The sequence below is a fragment of the Oncorhynchus mykiss genome, chromosome 12 (assembly GCF_057628025.1).
Source record: "Oncorhynchus mykiss isolate SJ-2025 chromosome 12, ASM5762802v1, whole genome shotgun sequence".
Lineage (NCBI taxonomy): Eukaryota > Metazoa > Chordata > Actinopteri > Salmoniformes > Salmonidae > Oncorhynchus > Oncorhynchus mykiss.
In genome coordinates this window covers 89972559-89997169 of record NC_143033.1, presented here as the reverse complement: position 1 = coordinate 89997169, position 24611 = coordinate 89972559, and the positions used below count along the sequence as shown (strand labels likewise).

General features: G+C 45.2%; 1 protein-coding gene across 1 annotated transcript in view; it reads right to left on the bottom strand.

Annotated features, from left to right (window-relative positions):
* Positions 1-24066, bottom strand: part of LOC110486798 (cytohesin-3) — a 65092-nt gene extending 41026 nt beyond the window's left edge. Inside the window, exon 1 of the mRNA XM_090193992.1 lies at positions 23664-24066. Coding sequence (XP_090050118.1) covers positions 23664-23682 — 19 coding nt within the window. The 5' untranslated portion in view covers positions 23683-24066. The remainder of the gene's footprint in view (positions 1-23663) is intronic.
* Positions 24067-24611: the final 545 nt, after the last annotated feature.

Below are 24611 nucleotides of genomic sequence, written 5' to 3'. Positions count from 1 at the left end.
TGCAAGGAGGAATGGGAAAAAATTTCAGTCTCTCGATGTGCAAAACTGATAGAGACATACCCCAAGCGACTTACAGCTGTAATCGCAGCAAAAGGTGGCGCTACAAAGTATTAACTTAAGGGGGCTGAATAATTTTGCATGCCCAATTTTTCAGTTTTTGATTTGTTAAAAAAGTTTGAAATATCCAATAAATGTCGTTCCACTTCATGATTGTGTCCCACTTGTTGTTGATTCTTCACAAAAAAATACAGTTTTATATCTTTATGTTTGAAGCCTGAAATGTGGCAAAAGGTCGCAAAGTTCAAGGGGGCCGAATACTTTCGCAAGGCACTGTATATATATATATATATATATATATATATATATATATATATATAATATGACATTTGTAATGTCTTTATTGTTTTGAAACTTCTGTATGTGTGATGTTTACTGTTAATTTTTATTGTTTATTTCACTTTATATATATATTCACTTTATATATTATCTACCTCACTTGCTTTGGCAATGTTAACACATGTTTCCCATGCCAATAAAGCCCTTGAATTGAATTGAGAGAGAGGAGAGAGAGAAAAGAAGAAGAGAGAGCGTTCTCTTCTCCGTGTTACTCTGGCTCTTTAACCAGGCCCATAAAGCCAGTGATTGTAGAGCAGATCGCCCCCCCAGGCAACCTACATCTCTAATGGGCAAAGCAGAGCGCCATCCCACCTACTTTCCCTCAAAAAACACAGTCAACCAAAATAAAAGGGACAAATTGTCTGGGATTGATGGCCGCTGTGTTCAGTGACAATCCCCCTGCTGTGTGTATGCATGTGGAAACGCTGGGTAATCTGATATCATCATTGTGGATGAACTGCTGCTGTAGGCTATACACCGTCAGCCTGGTTATCTAATGCATTATACATGAAGGATGTGTGTGTGTGTGTGTGTGTGTGTGTATCCCTTTCTTCCACCTCCAGTCTGACTCCCTTCCTCCGCTCCTCTCCTCTACCGTGACCGACCAGATCAATGTGATCTTCAAGGGTCACCGAGGTCGTCAAAGAGGTGAGAGGTCAGATACCCCTAGGCAGGGTCAAAGTGCTACTGCTACTGAACGGTCACTTAAGGAACTCACTGTTGCAGTGTAATCAATTATACAGACCAGTGGCCACACACCACACGCCATGGGAGACTTCCTCCTTCACTTCGTTTTATACTGAAAATAATCACTTATTATACACACTCAGGGCTGAGCACTAACTAGAGCTCATGCAACTCTAAATCTAATGTGAATTATGCATTGATGTCAATAGGATATTTGAGTGGAAAGTTTGAATTCTTCAATATTTCAGGCCCTAAGCGAATTGAACTAGGAAGTCATCTTGATCTGAGAGAAAGTGCCTATTTTCCAACAGACACGTTTGTCCAACGTTTCTCAGTGTTCTACTTGTTATTAAGTCTTTATAATAATCTGTAGAGGAGATCTGAGCCCTTATTAACAAAGTGTCTCACAGTAGTGCTGATCTAGGATCAGGTCCTTCCTGTCCATATAATCTTATTCTTTATAATCTAAAAGGGATAACTGATCCTAGATCAGCACTGCTACTCAGAGATGCTTTGTGAGTACTGGCCTGGTTCTGATGGGCCCCATGATATTAAGATCTTATGACTGATTCAATTTGACATTTGACTTATTTAGCAGACGCTCTTATCCAGAGCAACTTACAGTAGTGTATTCATCTGAAGGAATGCTAGATGAGACAACCACATCACAGGCATGGTAAGTACATGATCATCCTGTCTCCTCCACCTCCTCAGTCAGACTTCTCTCTGCCCTGGTCTTGAACCAGGAACAGACAGGGAGACAACATGCAAATTCTCCACGCCATTGATAAACCAATGTCATTCATCTCCTGATCCAAGTGACGCTGTGATACACTGGACCCTGATAGAATCAGTACAACACTTGGACTTGGGGATCCCCTTTGTTGGATCAAGTTGGAACATCTCTCTGGAAAAGTTGCAGACACAGTGGTGCTGGGCTAGCCTTGTCCCAGATCTGTTTGTCCTATCTTGCCATGCTAAGGTTTGGCTGGCTTGGCTTGGAAACTGCTCTGTTATGCTGACCATGCTTCCCCCAGCCTGGACGTGCATGCCTTTAGTCCCAAGTCTTGTAACTGTTAGCTTTGCTAGCTAAGGCTACTTAAGGCCTTTTGCATAATGCATAGCTGTCTCTGGCTGCCGGTATAAGATAGATAACATACTCTAGAGATTCTAGAACACCCTGGCTGTATTCACAGTAAGAGGGCTGATCAAGGATCAGGTCCTACTATCCATAAGAAATAGTAATAATTAAGATCTAAAAGACTAAACTGATCCTAGATCAGCACTCAGTGTGGGAAGCTGTGTGAATAGAGGCCCTGGAGTTCTCTCTTGGACAGTGACTGACATAGACAGAGGGTGAGATAGAGGTCAGATGCATGCAGGGAACAGACCACTATTGACCGTTCCCGAAGTCAGATCTACAACTCAATCGAGTGTCACGCCTTTCAAATCTCCTTGGTAGCGAGAGAGAATACAAAAGCTGGCCACTGATCCCCTGGTTGCACTGCAGAGGGAGATCGACGGGAGAGGCAGACATGTTGGAGTGTCCCTTGTTGCGTGGTTTCATGGTTCCGTGGCTAAAGACAGATAGTGACAACTCTATCTGGCTATTATAGAAACAATGGAACACATGGACTTTTTGACAAGAAATACAATTTCAACTACTAAACTTAAACGTAACCTTTAGGCTACTCTCACCTCAACCCTGACCTTACCTTTGACCCTAACCCTCGATTAAGAGCACATAGCTATGTTAATAGGCTACTATTGTCCTTTCTAGCATGGCCATCTAGTGCCTACTGTGACAGCAAGGCAAGGAAACCACTAATAAACAGAGCCAGTGGAGCCACTTCCTGATTTTCTCCAGGTCTGCACTGTGACAATGAGAGAGGATGCCTGCACTGATTAGGCCCACTGACTCTGGTCCGCCGTAACAATAGTAGCCACACAAACACAGGCTGGGTTAAACTAAGTTCACATCACGGCTAGCTCAGGAACACTTATACAAGCGCTCGCCATAGTCTCCTCATTGTGTTACTATAATCATAGAGAAATATGTGCAACAACACAGCTGAGACTGTTGAATGATGTAAGTAGGTTGAATAAGTGTGTCATGGAAGACAAAACCTGAAACATGTGTGTCTGAGTCAGGGCCGACCTGAACCGTACTGTGCTAGCTGGATATTTTCTTCTCACATTGAGGTTCCAGCAACTATGGTGGAAGCATAACCAGGCCAGCTTGGTTTGACTCGGCTCTGTACTGGGAATATGGTATGGTTTTTTTATTTTACCTTTATTTAACCAGGCAAGTCAGTTAAGAACAAATTCTTATTTTCAATGACGGCCTGGGAACAGTGGGTTAAGGCTACTTAAGGGGCAGAACGACAGATTTGTACCTTGTCAGCTCGGGGGTTTGAACTCGCAACCTTCCGGTTACTAGTCCAACGCTCTAACCACTAGGCTACCCTGCTGCCCCAATCTGATTCCAGCTCTGTCTCTGAGTTGAATACATACCCCAGATCTGAGTCCAGCTCTGTCTCTGAGTTGAATACATACCCCAGATCTGAGTCCAGCTCTGTATCTGAGTTGAATACATACCCCAGATCTGAGTCCAGCTCTGTATCTGAGGGTCAGTAGTGGTCAGTAGGACTGCAGGACTGTGTTGTTGGCTGAAGCTTTACAGCTACATTGCCCACTGCTTTTAGCTGGTTGTTTTCCTCTCTCAGGTACAGGTGTGATGGCAGGTCCTTTGACAGCCATCTCTCTCTTATCCTCTCCTTCTTTCATTTTCTCATTCTTTCACCCTGTCTTTCATTATCTCCCCTTCTTTCAACCTCTTCTCTGTGTTTAAATATTTTAAATCACTATTCTTTTCCTTGTCTTGCTTCTCTTTCACTCTTTAGTTCTCTCTCCCCTCCATCTTCCTCTCCCTCCATCTTTCTTTCCCCTAATTTTCCCTGGAAAACTCTTCACTATAAGCCTTGTCTCATAAAAAAACATGTGAAACTTTCAAAGTGAGCCATGTTCTTTCGGAGAGCTTCATTGGCTATTTATTAGCCTCATCTCCATGGTAATAGTCAGGAGGATGATGTGGTTCTGGTCTGACCCACCAGACCAGTCTAGAGAATGCTGCAGCTTCTAGTGTATAGGCCCTTTAAGAGTATTGCAACTTTGATCAGACTACCGTAGCAGTAGCTCCTGTGTAGTCAGACTGAATGCTCTTAGGACCCGGCAAAAGCTGTCTGCTGCTTGCCTGCTTCAATGACCCTTCTCCAAAGTTCAACACACAGAACAGACTAAATGGTTCTATGCTCAGACCCCAAGTAGTTCTACAATTAGCACCCAGAGTTCAGACCCAGTAAATCATTCTGTTATCAGAACCCAAACTGTTCTAAAATCAGAAGATAGAGTTTAGACCATCAGACCCTTCCCCAGCAAGGTTCTTCGGTCAACACCCAAACAGTTCTCAGGTCAGAACCCTCTCCCCATTGGAAATAGTTCTACAGTCAGAATCCTCCCCCGCCAAGTGTTCTCCAGTCATATGTAACATGATTAAACCATGTGCTAACCTCATCCAGTCTCTCTCATTAGCATAGTCTCATGTCTCTCATATTGTTATTGGCTGCATTGATTTAATGCCGGTCATAAAGCACTCTGATTTACAGTCTTCTCCTGTTTAAACAAATGGCTGAAGGGAATTTCCATCACTGAGGGAATCATGCACATGTATTTCAACAGGCTCTAGGATCAACCACTTGTTTTTTCTCCTTGTGAATGCGACCTCTTTCACTCTATCGTTCAGTTGCTTGCCCTCCCTCTCTCTCTCTCCACCTCTCCCTCCACCTCTCCCTCGCTCTCTCCACCTCTCTCTCCACCTCTCCCTCTCTCTCTCCCTCGCTCTCTCCACCTCTCCCTCTCTCTCTCCCTCGCTCTCTCCACCTCTCCCTCTCTCTCTCCACCTCTCCCTCTCTCTCTCCCTCGCTCTCGCCACCTCTCTCTCCACCTCTCTCTCCACCTCTCTCTCCACCTCTCTCTCCACCTCTCTCTCCACCTCTCCCTCTCTCTCTCTACCTCTCCCTCCACCTCTCCCTTGCTCTCTCCACCTCTCGCTCTTTCTCTCTCCCACCATTTCAAAGCAAATCAGTCTTTCAATTTAAAGTATTTTCTAGCACCAAACGCGCGCACGCACGCACGCACGCACACACACACACACGCGCACACACACTGTGTAAATGGAGACAATTTCCCACTACTCTCCCTTCGGTGCCTGGACCTGCTAAGATCATCAGTCAGTCTGCTAAAGTCATCTGATCTGAAAAACATGTTATTGTACTGGGACTCCTCATTTACTGGAAGACAGACCTCGCCTAAGACACTACACTGAACAAAAATATAAACGCAACATGTAAAGTGTTGGTCCCATGTTTCATGAGCTGAAATAAAGGATCCCAGACATTTTCAAATGCACAACAAGATGTCAAAAATTCTAGGCACTAATCTGTTTACATCCCTGTTAGTGGGCATTTCTCATTTGCCAAGAGAATCCATCCACCAGACAGGTGTGGCATATGAAGAAGCTGACTAAACGGCATGATCATTACACAGGTGCACCTTGTGCTGGGGACAATAAAAGGCAACTCTAAAATGTGTCACACAACACCACAGATATCTCAAGTTTTGAGGGAGCGGGATTTTTTTTATTATTTTTTTTATTTAACTAGGTAAGTCAGTTAAAAACAAATTCTTAAATTACAATGACGGCCTAGGAACAGTGGGTTAACTGCCTTGTTCAGGGCCAGAACGACAGATTTTTACCTTGTCAGCTCGGGGATTCGGTCTAGCAACCTTTCAGTTACTGGCCCAATGCTCTAACCACTAGGCTTACCTGCCTTCCCAGCATTGGCATGCTGGCTGCAGGAATGTCCACTAGGGCTGTTGCTAGAGAATTTAATGTTTATTTCTCTACCATAAGCCACCTCCAACGTTGTTTTAGAGAATTTGGCAGAACGTCCAACCGGCCTCACAACCGCAGACCACATGTATGGTGTTGTGTGGGCAAATGGTTTGCTGATGTCAACGTTGTGAACACCCCATGGTGGCGGTGAGGTTATGGTATGGGCAGGCATAAGCTACCAACAACAAACACAATTTCCTTTTATCGATGGGAATTTAAATGCACAGAGATACCGTGACAAGATCCTGAGGCCCATTGTTGTGTCATTCATCCGCCGCCATGTTTCAGCATGGTAATGCACGTCCCCATGTCACAAGGATCTGTAAAAAATCCTGGAAGCTGAAAATGTGGCAGTTTTTTCATGGCCTGCATACTCACCAGACTTGTCACCCATTGAGCATGTTTGGGATGCTCTGGATCGATACGTACAGCAGCGTGTTCCAGTTCCCAACCAATATCCAGCAACTTCGCACGGCCATTGAAGAGGAGTGGGACAACATTCCACAGGCCACAATCAACAGCTTGATCAACTCAATGTGAAGGAGATGTGTTGCGCTGCATGAGACAAATAGTGGTCATAACCGGATACTTACTGTTTTTTTTTATCTACCTTGTTTTCAAAGGTATCTGTGACCAACAGATGCATATCTGCATTCCCAGTCATGTGAAATTCCCAGATTAGGGCCAAATTAATTTATTTTAATTGACTGATTTCCTTATATGAACTGTAACTAAGAAAAACCTTTCAAATTGTTGCATGTTGCATTTATATATTTTGTTCAGTATAGTTTGGTTCAGTCGTTTGGATTGTCATTGATTTACACCAAAAAATATGCAGCGTAATCATCTGATTTTGTACAACTCATTCTTGCTTTCATGTTTGTATTCAACGGCATATTTCACTTGATTGAGTCGGCGACAGTCACTGGGAATGTTTGCTGTCATTTCTGCTATTTCTGAGATCCAAACATTGCCCCAAATAAAAGGGGATTTCAACATCAAAACAAATATATCACAACACAGCTGTTTAATGATCAAAAAGCCCCAGAGGAAACACAAATCGCTCCCCCTGTAAGCCTAAACCCACCTCGACAGCCACGATGACTTATTCATATGGAATTAAACAGGATCACCGTTTTTACTGCTAACGTTTGCCAAAAATACACATTAAAGGAACACATCCGCTTCCCTTCCGGAGATGAAAACAGGGCCGTAATTGGTCTATTTTGGGGTCATCATGTGTCATGCTCTTCCTAACAAATGAGATTAGTCGTTTTGGCAGCAGGGTCCCCTGTTCTTTATCTCTTCTCAGTTACAGGCGCTGACTGCAGTGGGTTTGCCTTCGATTACTCTTGATGATCCTCCTTTCACGTGTCACTTCCTGCGTATTAATGGAGCGAATCACAACATCAAATCAAATTGTATTAGTCATATGCGCAGAATACAACAGTTGTAGACCTTACCGTGAAATGCTTACTTACGAGTCCCTAACCAACAATGCAGTTTAAAAAATATATATGAATAAGAATAAGAAACAAAAAGTAACAAGTAATTAAAGAGCAGCAGTAAAATAACAATAGCGAGACAATATATACAGAGGGGTACCTGTACAGAGTCAATTTGCAGGGACACCGGTTAGTTGAGGTAATATGTACATGTAGGTAGAGTTATTAAAGTGACTATTCATAGATGATAACAACAGAGAGTAGCAGCGGTGTAAATGAGGGGGAGGGACAATGCAAATAGTCTGGGTAACCATTTGATTAGCTGTTCAGAAGTCCTATGGCTTGGGGGTAGGCATATCTTGTGAATGAGTATATTATGACTGTATGCCTGCATTATTTCCAGTGTACATTTTTATAGAGAGTTTACAGTACATTTTTAGAGAGTTTTGCATGTTTTAAGTTGTGACCAATGATTACCCCTTTAAAATACCCTTGCCATGAGTCTACCTCAGAGGGGCCTTATTATCTTATCGTGCATGCACCATCCTGCTGGGGCCATGTCTCCTTTTCCAAGGAGAGACTTCTAGGGGGGAGGCTGGGTATGGCATGAGGGCATGAGAGCACAACTTGGGCCCCTTCTTACCTACACATTGACTTAAAGGAGGATAGAGGGGATACTGTGGAAGCACCGTTCAGACCTCTACTACCGTTCTCTACAAAACATCCATATTGTTGTATACTGTATATCGCAGTACTTAAAATATAGAATACTTACATAATACAAAAAAATACTTAAAATTAATTTAGACAATATTAATTGAAGCATTGGCCCTAGGCTGTAATTAAAGCAACCAAGGACTTTTGTATGTATTGTGTGTCAGGCCAGACAATGTGTGAGGATTACCGATTGGCGCTGGAGAGGAGAAAGTAGCACAGCTCACTAACGGCGTCTAGAGCAGCATCTACAATGTCACCCTACGACACAAATACTACAGTCTACAACGTCACCCTACCATAGGAGGCACTACAGCGTCTACTCCAAAGTCACCCTAGGACACACACCACTGATCAGAGAACAGTGTGACCGCTGGATCGGACCGTTTAGGAGGCAATAAAACAGCCCCGGGGACAGTGACTGTAGATAATAATGGGAGATACGCCTCTGAACCTCCAATGATGAGCAGAGGTTATAGCTGACTATCAATCATCAAGTCATTTAGGGTCAGACTTTAGAGTAGGGGGTGGTTGGTGAAGGAACAAGCGCTTGGAAGTTGTCATGCACGGCAATCTCTGAATTCCTATATGGTGGACGGAATATAAAAGGCCTACTGGAACGGTGAGATCTCCATTGGGTTGGCTTTACAGCAGTGGATGACTGCCAGCACGTGAGAGTCCTGTATTCTATTGTGAGGTTCAGAAGTCTCATCCCCCACTATCACTACTATTAGTCATAGTATTAGTAGTAAGGAAGTAAAAGAACAACACAAATGTTAACAGGGCCTCTCTTAGAACCCTCTTTAGAACCCCAACAGTCCTCCAGTGTGAGTCACTCAGGAAATGACTGGAGTGTATCTACCACTAGCCAGTTGTCTGATACGGAGACCCTGAGGAGACAAACAGAACAGAGCCTGTGAGGCTGAGGAAGGCTGCACTGAATGACTGAACTGTTTATATTGGGCTCTGGCCATCCAGACAGCACATCTGGAAAAGAGCATGAAGGAGTATAAGAGAGAGAAAGACTAAAAGAGAGAGAGACACTCTGGCTGCCAAGTAGGACTCTAGCTGCTGTTGCCTGCTCTCTGTGTTGTTCTGTGAGAGGAGAACAGCAGGATCACAGCAAACATTAAAAAAGTCGAGCTGGGATCACTTTATCACAGGGAATACGTGGGTGGTTGAGGTCAGTCAGACATCCTCTTTTTCTCTGGACGTTATTATAGAAAACTTTTTGCAGATTGTACGCCTCCACATAAGAGGGGTTTTATTCACTTCTCTAGTGTGTCTGGAACTGAAGATGGTGATGAAGTTTACAGAGATAGACATTTTAACTGTTACTAGCAGCATCTTTATGAGGAAGTGTTGTGAAATGCAGATTCTCTATTGGTGGAGCAAAGGTGCAGGGTGCAGACCTATTGGTTGCTATGTGATTTAGTATGGTACCATTGGGCAGTTAGTGTGGCATTTAAATGCAGCTTCAGCAGTGAGGTCTACAGTAATCAGTTGATAATCTTTATGCTGCCTATAAGATATTAAAAACAAACATTTGACCACAGATTTCAAGAAAAACCCCATTTAATCCAACTGATGCCATTTTCAGATATCAGAATTGGCCTACAAGATATAAATATGACATGGATTACATATGTTGGGGAAATAATGAAAAATAGTAACCCCCTCTAGCTACAGTAATACCCCCCCAATTATCCTTCAAAACACATTAACAATTTGATATAAATTACAATATTTTGATATAGTCCCACTGTTGCATTCGACCCACCTGAACCCATGTCACATCCAGCTGTGACCCAGCTTCATAGAGCTGAATATTGGGGTAGCCAGATGTTGAGGAGATAGGAAAATGCAGTCATGCAAAATAACATAGGATACAGGAAATAATATGAAGCTTCCTGTTTGAAAAGATCCAGCTGGATGGAACTCAGATGTTCTGTATGAAGTTCAGTAACGCTGGGTTCATATCTACTGTATGTATCTATGATTTGAAAATGAAAAGATTGATCCATCACTAACCTATAACAACCATATGGTTTCCTTCCTGGATTTTTATTTTACCTTTATTTAACCAGGTAGGCTAGTTGAGAACAAGTTCTCATTTGCAACTGCGACCTGGCCAAGATAAAGCATAGCAGTGTGAACAGGAAACAACACAGAGTTACACAGGGAGTAAACAATAAACAATAAACAAGTCAATAACATAGTAGGGAGAAAAAAATAATATATATACATTGTGTGCAAAAGGCATGAGGAGGTAGGCAATAAATAGGCCATAGGAGCGAATAATTACAATTTAGCAGATAACACTGGAGTGATAAATGATCAGATGAACATGTGCAGGTAGAGATACTGGTATGTAAAAGAGCATAAAATAAAATAAAATAAAAACAGTATGGGGATGAGGTAGGTAAATTGGGTGGGCTATATACTGATGGACTATGTACAGATGCAGCGATCGGTTAGCTGCTCAGATAGCAGATGTTTAAAGTTGGTGAGGGAGATAAAAGTCTCCAACTTCAGCGATTTTTGCAATTCGTTCCAGTCGCAGGCAGCAGAGAACTGGAGGGAAAGGCGGCCAAATGAGGTTTTGGCTTTAGGGATGATCAGTGAGATACACCTGATGGAGCACGTGCTACGAGTGGGTGTTGCCATCGTGACCAGTGAACTGAGATAAGGCGGGGCTTTATCTAGCATAGACTTGTAGATGACCTGGAGCCAGTGGGTCTGGCAACGAACATGTAGCGAGGGCCAGCCGACTAGAGCATACAGGTCGCAGTGGTGGGTGGTATAAGGTGCTTTAGTAACAAAACGGATGGCACTGTGATAAACTGCATCCAGTTTGCTGCGTAGAGTATTGGAAGCTATTTTGTAGATGACATCGCCAAAGTCGAGGATCGGTAGGATAGTCAGTTTTACTAGGGTAAGTTTTGCGGCGTGAGTGAAGGAGGCTTTTGTTGCGAAATAGAAAGCAGACTCTAGATTTGATTTTGGATTGGAGATGTTTGATATGAGTCTGGAAGGAGAGTTTACAGTCTAGCCAGACACCTAGATACTTATAGATGTCCACATATTCTAGGTCGGAACCATCCAGGGTGGTGATGCTAGTCGGGCGTGCGGGTGCAGGCAGCAAATGGTTGAAAAGCATGCATTTGGTTTTACTAGCGTTTAAGAGCAGTTGGAGGCCACGGAAGGAGTGTTGTATGGCATTGAAGCTCGTTTGGAGGTTAGATAGCAGAGTGTCCAAGGAAGGGCCAGAAGTATACAGAATGGCGTCGTCTGCGTAGAGGTGGATCAGGGAATCGCCAGCAGCAAGAGCAACATCATTGATATATACAGAGAAAAGAGTCGGCCCGAGAATTGAACCTTGTGGTACCCCCATAGAGACTGCCAGAGGACCGGACAACATGCCCTCCGATTTGACACACTGAACTCTGTCTGCAAAGTAGTTGGTGAACCAGGCAAGGCAGTCATTAGAAAAACCGAGGCTACTTAGTCTGCTGATAAGAATATGGTGATTGACAGAGTCAAAGGCCTTGGCCAGGTCGATGAAGACGGCTGCACAGTACTGTCTTTTATCGATGGCGGTTTATCGATGGCGGTTATGATATCGTTTAGTACCTTGAGCGTGGCTGAGGTGCACCCGTGACCAGCTCGGAAACCGGATTGCACAGCGGAGAAGGTACGGTGGGATTCGAGATGGTCAGTGATCTGTTTGTTGACTAGGCTTTCGAAGACCTTAGATAAGCAGGGCAGGATGGATATAGGTCTGTTACAGTTTGGGTCCAGGGTGTCTCCCCCTTTGAAGAGGGGGATGACCGCGGCAGCTTTCCAAACCTTGGGGATCTCAGATGATACGAAGGAGAGGTTGAACAGGCTGGTAATAGGGGTTGCGACAATGGCGGTGGACAGTTTCAGAAATAGAGGGTCCAGATTGTCAAGCCCAGCTTATTTGTATGGGTCCAGCTCTTTCAGAACATCTGCTATCTGGATTTGGGTAAAGGAGAAGCTGGGGAGGCGTGGGTGAGTAGCTGTGGGGGGGGGGGGGGGGGGCGGCTGTTGGCCGAGGTTGGAGTAGCCAGGAGGAAGGCATGGTCAGCCGTTGAGAAATGCTTATTGAAATGTTCGATTATCATGGATTTATCAGTGGTGACCGTGTTACCTAGCCTCAGTGCAGTGGGCAGCTAGGAGGAGGTGTTCTTGTTCTCCATGGACTTTACAGTGTCCCAGAACTTTTTGGAGTTAGAGCTACAGGATGCACATTTCTGCTTGAAAAAGCTGGCCTTTGCTTTCCTGACTGACTGCGTGTATTGGTTCCTGACTTCCCTGAACAGTTGCATATCGCGGGGACTATTCAATGCTATTGCAGTCCGCCAGTGGGTCAATAAGATAGGAGAGTGGAAGACACAAAGGTGCTCAAAAAAGACTGAAACTCAAAGAAATAAGATCAATACTTTTCTTGATGATCCAACATGGTGGTTCTGTTGCTGTAAACACAAGGGTTTAACATGCCACTGTTCTCATTATGGCTCTTTGAACATTTCCAGGCATACAGGGCTCAAGTGCTTCTCCCTTTCTTGAGAAATTGAATGCTGATGATGATTTTAAATAGTGAAAATTGTATTTTATCTAGAGGAAGGACAATTTTCACTGTCTTATTATTATTTACAGCCACCTGTACAGTTTTTCAAGTCTTCAGATAAGTGAAGTATCATATTTACTGAATATTTCTCCCTGCGTTTTGAATAAATCCTAGAATTACAAGGGAACGATATCTTTCAAAGCGGAAAGTGGGAAAACTAGTGGAAACAATTTACAGCCTCTGGAAAACAAATATAATCATTCCATCCAGGTCCAGATGTTGGTAATAACCATTTTCTCCATATTCACCCTTGGAAACAACTCTATAACCATTTCATTTATGGACATCTCACACCAGTGCGTCTGGCTAATACACATGGTATTGTCTACCACCTCATTCTACAGTAATATCATGCTATAACTTATCTAGCCATCAAACCTCTGATGAAAAATCAGCAATGACAGTTTGCTCTGCAAAAGCTACTCAGAGAACACCAGGATGTTAGTGGCCATCGTCTAGATATTTGGAATATCACTTTGACACACATATGGAGAACCTTATTAATGACTGTGGGATCTCTCATAATGTATTTCCGTAGCTAGTGACCCCTCAGAGGGAGGGAGGGCTTGTTTCGTAGTGTTTGTGTATTCCAGCCAGAGAGATGATGTGAAGTGACAGAGGTGACAGGAGATTAAATGTGTGTGTGAAGGGACCCATGCCTCAGAGCTACTGTAAATCTCTGGTTACACCCCGAGGCGCTCTTGTCTGTGTGTGTGTGTGTATTATTCCACCCCAGGACAGCATGTTGATGCAGCTTGATATCGAGCCGCTACGTCTCGTTATCAATGCTCTCTTGGACATCAGCAGGCCCATTCTTGAGCCTGTCAGGCTGACCTAGTCCAGAGAGCCTGAGTAGACCGACCTGCCTTGGAGGCCATTCACATTTCATTTCACGCTTCCCACCATGAAAAACATGAGTCATTCTTTCTGCTCTCCTCCCACAAATCCCCACACAATGTAGTGGAGAGGTTTGAAAGGTCAATAGAATACGTTGGATCCTCCGTATTGTATAAGCAGAACAGATACCGGCTACACACAGTTCACTAAACTGTGCCTCCTATTCACTACTTGAGATTGTCCCACTGTCAAGACGACTCGGCTGATCCCAGATCTGTGTGTGCTTTAGCCAATTGGCAGGGGTTTTTCTGGATCAAAAGGGGGTTTAGGTGGTGGGCGTGGCAGGGGCGTGGCAGAGCACGTGGCAATGAGCGCGGTCGGCTACATTTTTTATTATTTTACACCTTTTTCTCCCCGATTTCATGGTATCCAATTGTCTCATCGCTGCAAATTCCGTATGGACTCGGGAGAGGCGAAGGTCGAGAGCCATGCATCCTCCGGAACACAACCCAACCAAGCCAAACTGCTTCTTGACACAACGCACATCTAACCCGGAAGCCAACCGCACCAATGTGCCGAAGGAAACACCGTACACCTAGCGACCTGGTCAGCGTGCACTGCGTCCGGCCCGCCACAGGAGTCGCTAGAGCGCGATGAGACAAGAACATCCCTGCCGGCCAAACCCTCCCTAACCTTGACGACACTAGGTCAATTGTGCGCCGCCCCATGGACCTCCCAGTCGCGGCCGGCTGCGGCAGAGTCTGGCCTCGAACCAAGAGTCTCTGGTGGCACAGCGAGCACTGCGTAGCAGTGCCTTAGACCACTGCGCCACCCGGGAGGCGCAGTTACATTTTAGAAGCCCCCATCTTGGCGCTATATATCATTTTTAGCATTTTTAAGTCCATTTCCTGCAATTCTACAGCTTTTGCCATGGAGCTGAGAGAAATCGTTGCAGTTTTAAAGCAAATTTCCTGCAATTCTATGCATTTTGCTATGGCCTATCCTGTGTTCTTTTGCTCAAACATAAAAACAAAATGAATACTGCTAAATTCATTGTTTTGGGAATTTTCAATTCTCCTTGACTGCCTAGATTTTTATTTTGATGATTGTTAGTTCTCAAAGATGACATTATTTAAATATACATGGTCCATTATCTTTTCTACATAATTGATATCTGGTTTTAATTGTTCAAGTTAATCACTTAAATATTTTTTCCATCCTGAAAATGTTTTCCTGACTGTTTGGACTTCAGTGGGTTACAATGTCAGAAAGATGCCTGATTGGTATGCCGTATATGTAGTCAGAAAGATGCCTGATTGGTATGCCGTATATGTAGTCAGAAAGATGCCTGATTGGTATGCCGTATATGTAGTCAGAAAGATGCCTGATTGGTATGCCGTATATGTAGTCAGAAAGATGCCCGATTGGTATGGCGTATATATAGTCAGAAAGATGCCCGATTGGTATGCCGTATATGTAGTCAGAAAGATGCCCGATTGGTATGCCGTATATGTAGTCAGAAAGATGCCCGATTGGTATGCCATATATGTAGTCAGAAAGATGCCCGATTGGTATGCCGTATATGTAGTCAGAAAGATGCCTGATTGGTATGCCGTATATGTAGTCAGAAAGATGCCCGATTGGTATGCCGTATATGTAGGCAGAAAGATGCCTGATTGGTATGCCGTATATGTAGTCAGGGGATCAAGGATCAGGCTTCTCATCATTGACGTGGGGAAAGTCTTGGTAACAATTTATTTGGACAGTACCAAGGAAATGGTTTGTACATGTTCAATAACTGTCAACATCATGCCAAATAACTATCCATTAACCTTAACCCTTATTCTAAACCTAACCTTAACCTTAGTAAGTGTTTGCTTATCAACATATAGCGTGTTGATAGTATGACCATCTATATGGGACTATTTAAATAATGTGGGACCAAAGTCTCAATGTAGTAGTGACGTACGTATCCTGCATTTGTGAAGAGAGGGATGGTTTCTCATCTCTGTCATGTTTGTATCCTGTTTATTGGTGTCTCTCCATTCAGCCCACATCCCCAGTTGGATGTAGGGAGGTGACAGTCATCAGCTCTAGTTGGATGTAGGGAGGTGACAGTCATCAGCTCCAGTTGGATGTAGGGAGGTGACAGTCATCAGCTCCAGTTGGATGTAGGGAGGTGACAGTCATCAGCTCCAGTTGGATGTAGGGAGGTGACAGTCATCAGCTCCAGTTGGATGTAGGGAGGTGACAGTCATCAGCTCCAGTTGGATGTAGGGAGGTGACAGCCAGCAGCTCTAGTTGGATGTAGGGAGGTGACAGCCAGCAGCTCTAGTTCGATGTAGGGAGGTGACACCCAGCAGCTCTAGTTGGATGTAGGGAGGTGACAGCCAGCAGCTCTAGTTCGATGTAGGGAGGTGACACCCAGCAGCTCCAGTTGGATGTAGGGAGGTGACAGTCATCAGCTCCAGTTGGATGTAGGGAGGTGACAGTCATCAGCTCCAGTTGGATGTAGGGAGGTGACAGTCATCAGCTCCAGTTGGATGTAGGGAGGTGACAGTCATCAGCTCCAGTTGGATGTAGGGAGGTGACAGCCAGCAGCTCTAGTTGGATGTAGGGAGGTGACAGCCAGCAGCTCTAGTTCGATGTAGGGAGGTGACACCCAGCAGCTCCAGTTGGATGTAGGGAGGTGACAGCCAGCAGCTCCAGCCCATGACCCTTAATCTACTACCTGTCCCCATCCCTCCAGAGCTCATCTCCCCCATTTGTTTAAGCATGGAGAGGGCTTGCAGCAGCCGGTAATCCTCTCCATTTACACACAAACACAAATGCACGAATGCACACACACATCAAAGCACATTGCAGTTAATCTTGTGTGTATCTCATTGTGGTCCATGGGAGTGGGAAACTGTGAGATACTGAACACACAGCTGGGGCTGATCCCTCCACCACCAACCTACTTTGGCTGAGTACTATATAGATGGTAACTGCAGCATTCACTTTGCTCTGAATTACTCCTAAACACTCACTATATATACAGTACACTCATAAAGCCACACACACACAGGTCATGCAGAGGGTCCCTGTTCGCCTCTCCTCACAACTAAACAACACATTCATTTTACATGATGAGGCTGTATTTTACAGCAGAAAAAAAACAGTGTGTGCAGATCTACCATGAGAGAGAGAGAGAGAGAGAGCGAGAGACAGACAGACAGACAGACAGACAGACAGACAGACAGACAGACAGACAGACAGACAGACAGACAGACAGACAGAGCGAGAGACAGACAGAGAGAGCGAGCGAGACAGAGTGAGCGAGACAGACAGAGAGAGCGAGAGACAGACAGACAGAGAGAGCGAGAGAGAGCGAGAGAGCGAGAGAGACAGAGAGACAGAGAGAGCGAGAGACACAGAAAGAGAGAGCGAGAGACACAGAAAGAGAGAGCGAGAGACAGAAAGAGAGAGCGAGAGACACAGAAAGAGAGAGCGAGAGACACAGAAAGAGAGAGCGAGAGACACAGAAAGAGAGAGCGAGAGACACAGAAAGAGAGAGCGAGAGACACAGAAAGAGAGAGCGAGAGACACAGAAAGAGAGAGCGAGAGACACAGAAAGAGAGAGCGAGAGACACAGAAAGAGAGAGCGAGAGACAGAAAGAGAGAGCGAGAGACAGAAAGAGAGAGCGAGAGACAGAAAGAGAGAGCGAGAGACAGAAAGAGAGAGCGAGAGACAGACAGAGAGAGCGAGAGACAGACAGAGAGAGCGAGAGACAGACAGAGAGAGCGAGAGAGACAGAGAGAGCGAGAGACAGAGAGAGCGAGAGAGACAGAGAGAGCGAGAGAGACAGAAAGAGAGAGCGAGAGACACAGAAAGAGAGAGCGAGAGACACAGAAAGAGAGAGCGAGAGACACAGAAAGAGAGAGCGAGAGACAGAAAGAGAGAGCGAGAGACAGAAAGAGAGAGCGAGAGACAGAAAGAGAGAGCGAGAGACAGAAAGAGAGAGCGAGAGACAGAAAGAGAGCGAGAGACAGACAGAGAGAGCGAGAGACAGACAGAGAGAGCGAGAGAGAGAGACAGAGAGAGCGAGAGACAGACAGAGAGAGCGAGAGAAAGAGAGAGTGAGAGACATACAGAGAGTGAGAGACAGAGAGCTGGTCCAGAATAAGCATTACTGTACACATCCTCTTATAGAGGAGAGGAGAGGAGAGGAGAGGAGAGGAGAGGAGAGGAGAGGAGAGGAGAGAGCACTGAGATGGCAGATTATGTAGTACAGCACTATACTGTTGATTCCGTGTCCTGCCATCACAAATGTACAAAGTACATTTCTTTCCAGTAAGCTGCAAGCTCAAAAACCAACAGTGCATATCAAACCTGATGTGAAGACAAGACAGTGGTCAAGACGATAAAATCATTTTTCAGGAAGATACACTCCTCTCCCTAGCCAACACCAATCTATCCCTAGAAAATGAACACCATGGTCAAAAGAATAAAAGTATAAATAGTCTCTGTTCTGGCCACCCCGTGATCCATCCATTTGAAGGACGCATTTAGTCTGAGGAAACCAGAGGTTATAAGATCCTGTGTGTTTGGAGACAGAGGGGGGCTGGATGTCCTGGCATGCTGGCTGGCTGTAGTGACTGAGGGGGGCTGGATGTCCTGGCATGCTGGCTGGCTGTAGTGACTGAGGTGGGCTGGATGTCCTGGCATGCTGGCTGGCTGTAGTGACTGAGGGTGGATACACCTTTTTCCTGCATCTTCAGCAGCTTTTACAATCTATGACCCCTTACATAACTGTTCCAGCCGTGCCTTTTCCTCCGGTCGGCCTTCCCTTCCCCAAAAGCCAACATGTAACACATGCAGGCACAAATGCACGCATAGACAGACGCACACAGGCACAGATAGAACCTTGAACTAGACGCCTGACAAAGCCCAGACTGGAGAGGGGGCTGTTCTTTCCCGCAAATATTCTTTTCAACATATGACCCAGGACTCCTGGGAGTTCTAGCACGCTCTGAGAGAGAGGAGAAAAATAGAGCTCAATTTGCCTTATGCTTCCAAAATCCCCCTCCCACACACACACACACACACACTGCCCCCCCTCCACCCACACACCCCAAACCTCCCTATTGTTGGCCTGGTCTAGGTCTGTTATTAATCTATTCAACCATTGTTCATGTGGACCCCTTTACTCCGCAGCCCCGTATATTATCCAGCCGGGGAGGGAACATGGACTGGAGAGGAATCTTGGCTGTTATTGAGAACCTCTGTGTGCTCTCTCCAACACTAGAACCCACTGCTGGGGCACAACAGTTCACAGATTGCTGTCACACACACCACACTCACTTATAAACATTTCTTAGACCCCTTTTTTAAAAGATTGAGAAAACAGTGCTGAGGTTCAGGAGGATTTCCCCCAGTCTCTCCTAACACAACAGAACACAGAGCGCATTTACGCAGCTACATCTACCTTCCAAACCCTATCAAATCCATTGAGAGAGAAACTGATTCAACTTCCATGTGGGCCCGTCTGTCAATAATCCCAAAACTCCAACTTAACTAACTCCAACTTAATGTAACTTAACTTCAACTCAAGTAGGGAGTATAGGGAGGTATCAAAGACATAACTGTAGCACGCGCTCCACCATTCAAAATGTGGACTTGACACCCTTCAGTCTCTCTTAAAAAAGAGATCATATCTCAATAACATTAACCTGGGTGAATAAAGGTTAAATGCAATAGAAACATCTGCTTGTTTGGACCTATAGTAGGGTGTGTGTGATAGGAACAGACTTGAAACCACTCTGGCCACACGCCCACTCAACCCATCCACCGTACAGTATCAAGTCCCCCTCTCTGCTGTATCTGTTGGTATGATCAGATATTGAGCCAGGCCAAACAAGGTCTCTGTTATACAGCCAGCAGGGCATCAGGGTGGGGACAACCACCCAGCAGTCACAACACAGAGCCCAGCCTGACAGAGGTGACTCACACTGGGCTGAATCACACAGGGAGGCCTGGGTGGGGAACCAGACAACCCACCAATCAATGTATAAGATATATATTTAGACTGAAATACAGTATATTTAGACTGGAAAGAAGATGACTGTTAAACTAAGATAGAGGAAGAGAGAGAGGCTATAGGACGTAGTATTGACCAGTCTGGCTGACTGGTGGTGGCCCTTCAGGGTTAGATTGAGAAGTAACTGATTGGGGCAGCAGTGGATGTTGACCACGCCCACAGTCAGCAGCCAGAGAGATGGAGAGACATGGAACACATAGGCACTATTACCAATAAAATGTAGTCTTCATATTATTTTTGGCTGCTACTTTTTCCTGTTAATGCAGTTGTGGTAGTCTAAATCCAGACTGGCCTGCTGGGATCCAATCTATTTCTGCAGGACTGCAGTAGTAAACTAGAGCTGGTTCCAGCTCTGTAAGTGCTTTAGTGCCCTCACTATTGTTGTCAAGCCATACATACACATTGAGAGCTTCCCACTGGGCAGACGTCAATTTATGTCTATAACACGTTGGTTCCACGTCATGGACGTGGAAACAATGTTGATTTAACCAGTGTGTGCCCAGTGGGTTGGAACTATAAGATTCTATCTGCAATGATTCTGACATAATTGGCCTTAAAGTTCTGAATGCTCATTGGTTTGACTGGTGTCAGGAATCTTTATCTTAACAACGTGAATTGGAGTATTTACTGCACTATATAAGTAGAGAACTTTGAACAGAAAAAGGCTATGTCAACAACTACATTTTGACAAAAATGAAGAGAGAACCTTCTAGTCCCAAGCTCTTGACCCACTGGTCAGGTCAGTGGAGCCCTGGGAGGGCCAGTCAGTCTGGCAGGCCGCTGTGCTGTGACATACTTTGAAGGACTCCAGTCCACCTGTATAAATGGTGGATCGGCACAATGTGCGCTCTGTGCTGCACCAGAGCAAAGGGACGTCTTCTAGCTGGACCAGCTAAGCGTGAGTTGCTCTAAATTGTGGAGAGTTCATATAGTCATTGAACCGTGACCCATCAACTTTTCAGCTGCACTTCTCTTAGCTACTTCACAGAGGGTGGGCCTTGGGTAAACAGAGAGGTCCAGAGACACAGCATCTATTCCACAGACCAAACGTAAACAAACAACCTCCTTAACATTCTCTGTCTGAAGCCATTTTGCCGTCCACAGAAGCAAGCACACGGGAAGGTCTGGGACCGTTGCTTCCTCATCTTCTATCCTGAATGTGGGTTGGTCAGAGTAGAGGGCATAGCAGGCCTTCAGGTCAAATAAATACTGTGGTTGAGTGTAGTAGGTGCTTAATGTCCAATTCTTCATTAGTGCAGATGAAGGACAGGAGACAAGCAGAGGAAGCCATATCAGACTATTGAGATATGCCTCCGAGGTGGAAGGTGTCTCGCCTCGGCTAGCCTGGAGCGTGCATGGCATAACCTCGCGGCTGCACGGGCACACGAGCGTAGCCAATGAAAACGGTTGGTTTTCGCACTGAGTAAACAGAGAGGTTTGTGGCCAAACATACACACAGTCCGTCGGTAGACATGCTGTGAACGTAACTAAAGGGATAAAAACACTGATTCATCCCATATGGGGTCGGTCGGTCGGTCGGTTGGTCGGGCTCTCTCTCTCTCTCTCTCTCAACACACTGTTCATTTAAGCATTGTATTGTGGAGTGTCATGCATGTCAGACGGATTCAATCTCCTTCGTTTCTGCTGCTGCCCAGAGTTTTATAACGCGCGTGTGTGTGTATGTGTGTGTGAATGAGGAGTGCTCTGCTCTCTCCTATAAGGCCTCACTGGTGGAGAGGAGTACAGCACATCACTACTACCACCCACAGTTAGCTAATCATCACACAACAGATAGGAGTTTTATTGAACATAAATCCAGTAATAGACTGAAGAATTGATTAAGGAGGAATATGTACTCATCCCTGCACTGACCTGGCCTTCCTCCTTACCTCTCTGGTCTGTCTCCAACCTTCCCTCCTCTTCCTCCCTTCCTCTCTCCGTCTACCACTTGATCTCGCTATTATCCTTTGGCCACACTCTCATTCTCCTGCTCTCTCCATCCCTCTCTCTCTGGCAGCTCTCCATCTGGTCTGGCATGCTATGTGTGTGTGTGTGTTAATCACACTGGCCCAGCAGGACTCCTGTCGACCGCCCCACGCCCGGCGTGTCACAGACAGTATCCCACAGAGCAGAGCCAGGAACCGTCTCTCACCCACTCTGCCCTGCTCTGCTACCCAGCCTAATCACCTCCTCCCTGGGCTGTCTCTCCTCAGTGACCCTGGTAAGCTCTGGTTCTGTTCGGACATACAGTGTATATACTGTAGATCTTGGGTGAGGAGATCACTGATGATTGGTGATGATGATGTCCTTCATGTGTCCTAAATCAAGCCAAGCGTGCTAGACAATAAGCCCGGTGGTCTCTCTCTCTCATCAACTGTCTGCAGAACTGGCCTATGTGGCGCTATGGGTATCCTTCCAGGACATATTAATACGTTATTCCAGATGAGTGGAAACAGCATGGCCTATATTACACACACATCTCCTCCAACACACACACCCCCATCTCTTCCAACACATTGACTCACACACACACATCCCCTTCAACCCACACACAGACTTCCCCTCCAATACACATACACACACATCCCTTCCACTACTCACACACACACACACAAAGATCCCCTCCATCACACACACACACACACTGACACTTCTCTTATCATTCCAGACCACAATCTATCCATCCATCCATTCATTCATTCTCTCTGTTAGGGAAGACTGCCGTGAGGGAGAGGGGGAACAGGGATAGGATGGAATGGAAGGGGGGGGGGGGGGGGGGGGTCGATCTTCCTCTCTCGGCAGTCTAACTGTCAATTATCTCTGGTTGGCATCACAGGACCATACAACATGTCTGTCTGTCTGTGGTGTGTGTCTGTGCTGCTGCTGACGTCTCCCACCCACCACTGGAGGGGAAGCACTTTGATAGCAGCACAATGAGGGCTCTGTACCCTCTTCCCTCGCTCCGCTCTGCCACAGTGAACAACATACATCACATCACATAGCTCTGGACTAAACAGTAAAGGGGCCTAGCAACAGCTGTAGATCAGTGTTTTCTCAAAAGGCGGGTCGGGACTGTAGTTGGAACTAGGGCCAGATGTTTTTCCTGGACTTTTCTGGCTCAAATAGAGATATCCAAATCATGTGTAGCGTACTGAGCCGATTGTGCTTATGTCAACACACACATATTCATTCCCAAAGCATCTAGTCATGGAACTGAGCCAGAGAGAGCAATCTTTAATTCCTCATAACTTTACATATCACTGAGCAATGCTTGAATTAGCCTTCCCTACATATGGAATGACCTGTTGAGCTTGCCTGGAATGAGTGTGTAACTGACCTGGTGACTTAAAGTTTTAATAATAAGCCAAGGGAGTAGCGTTCTGCATTCAGCCTTGTGACAGTGATGTATCATACAGGCATCATGCCTATCCGCTGGAGTGTGACAGTCCTGCTTGTTATTTACGCAGAATATAGGTCAATCCATACCCCTCCATCCTGCATTAGCGCGCTACACATCCACTGTGTGTGATGACTGATGGTTATGTTTCAGATGACTTCTCATGGAACATGCTCATAACTGGGTCGCTATACCATACACGAGTGAGGGTGAACATGTAAATTGTGTCTCAACGTAGAGGTTCACATTCAAAATGCCTTCTATTTATTTTCGTATTTTTTCTTATTTTCTAACGTCATCCTTAAATCTATTGTAACATAAAACATAGACATATTATTATTATGTGAAATATCACAATACCAAATACGGTGTTAACCTGATTGTTGTCATTAAACCGGCCTTGGGTCCTGCTGTAGCCTACCCAAAATGATCATAGTGTACACAACAACACATCGACACATGAAAGATAAACATGCGTGTGAAAGGGATGTAACGATACCTTGATTGTCTTCGTCCATGGCTGAAGGGGAAAATGCTAAGGTCCAAAAAAACAAGTAAGATCGCTGAAACTTGTTGTATGAATGTGGGGTAAATGATTGAAATGCGCGTTTTAATTTGTAGGGTGCATTCGCAGACAGGTTGACCACAGAAGCCGCGTCTTGTTTTGGGGAATATTATTTTCTTGCCATCAATGCTGGAATCACGAGGCAATCCGCTTGGATATCCGTCACCAGTGTAGCCTATTTCAGATGGAACTGAATCGGCGACGTCTTTTTTCTAGAGTGATCGGTAGCATATTATCCGACAGATACACCTTCACTCCACTAGCATCGGGAGAGCAGGCTATCCCATCCGAGCTCCACGACTCCGCTTCTCCACTAGACAGACAGGCAGCTTTCACTGTACGTCATCATTATCTGTCCCGCCCTGTGGAGCAGCGACTACAAACCTGCCCTCATGTGACTGTACTGTACAACGGCTGTACTGTATTGTAATATGTGAGGGAATTATTCAATCATATCCCTAGATCAGTGATTAGGTCAAGTATGTATAATATAGGCCTACATATGAAATCACTTCTCAATGTTGCCGTCCTACGGTCACTGCATCTGGTTTCTTTCATTGACAAATAAAATATGCTCATTGTGTGTGAGTGTGTGTGTGTGCTGACGATTTTAGAAACTAGACTATTATATCATATTATCCTCTCCAATGTAGGCTATACTGCAGGATCTCTGCTTGGTCCAGTAATGCAGATCCAGAAAACAAGGATGCCACTATGAGACAGGGAATGGTACTGGGGAGTGAAGTGGTATCTGATTCCAAGCCCAGAACAAACACGTACACAAGCAATGGGAACCAGCCAGTGTGTAGGCCAATAGCAGGGAAAAGGCACACACACACTCTGCGGCTGTGTTTCTACAACACACACGGTTTCAATTATCGC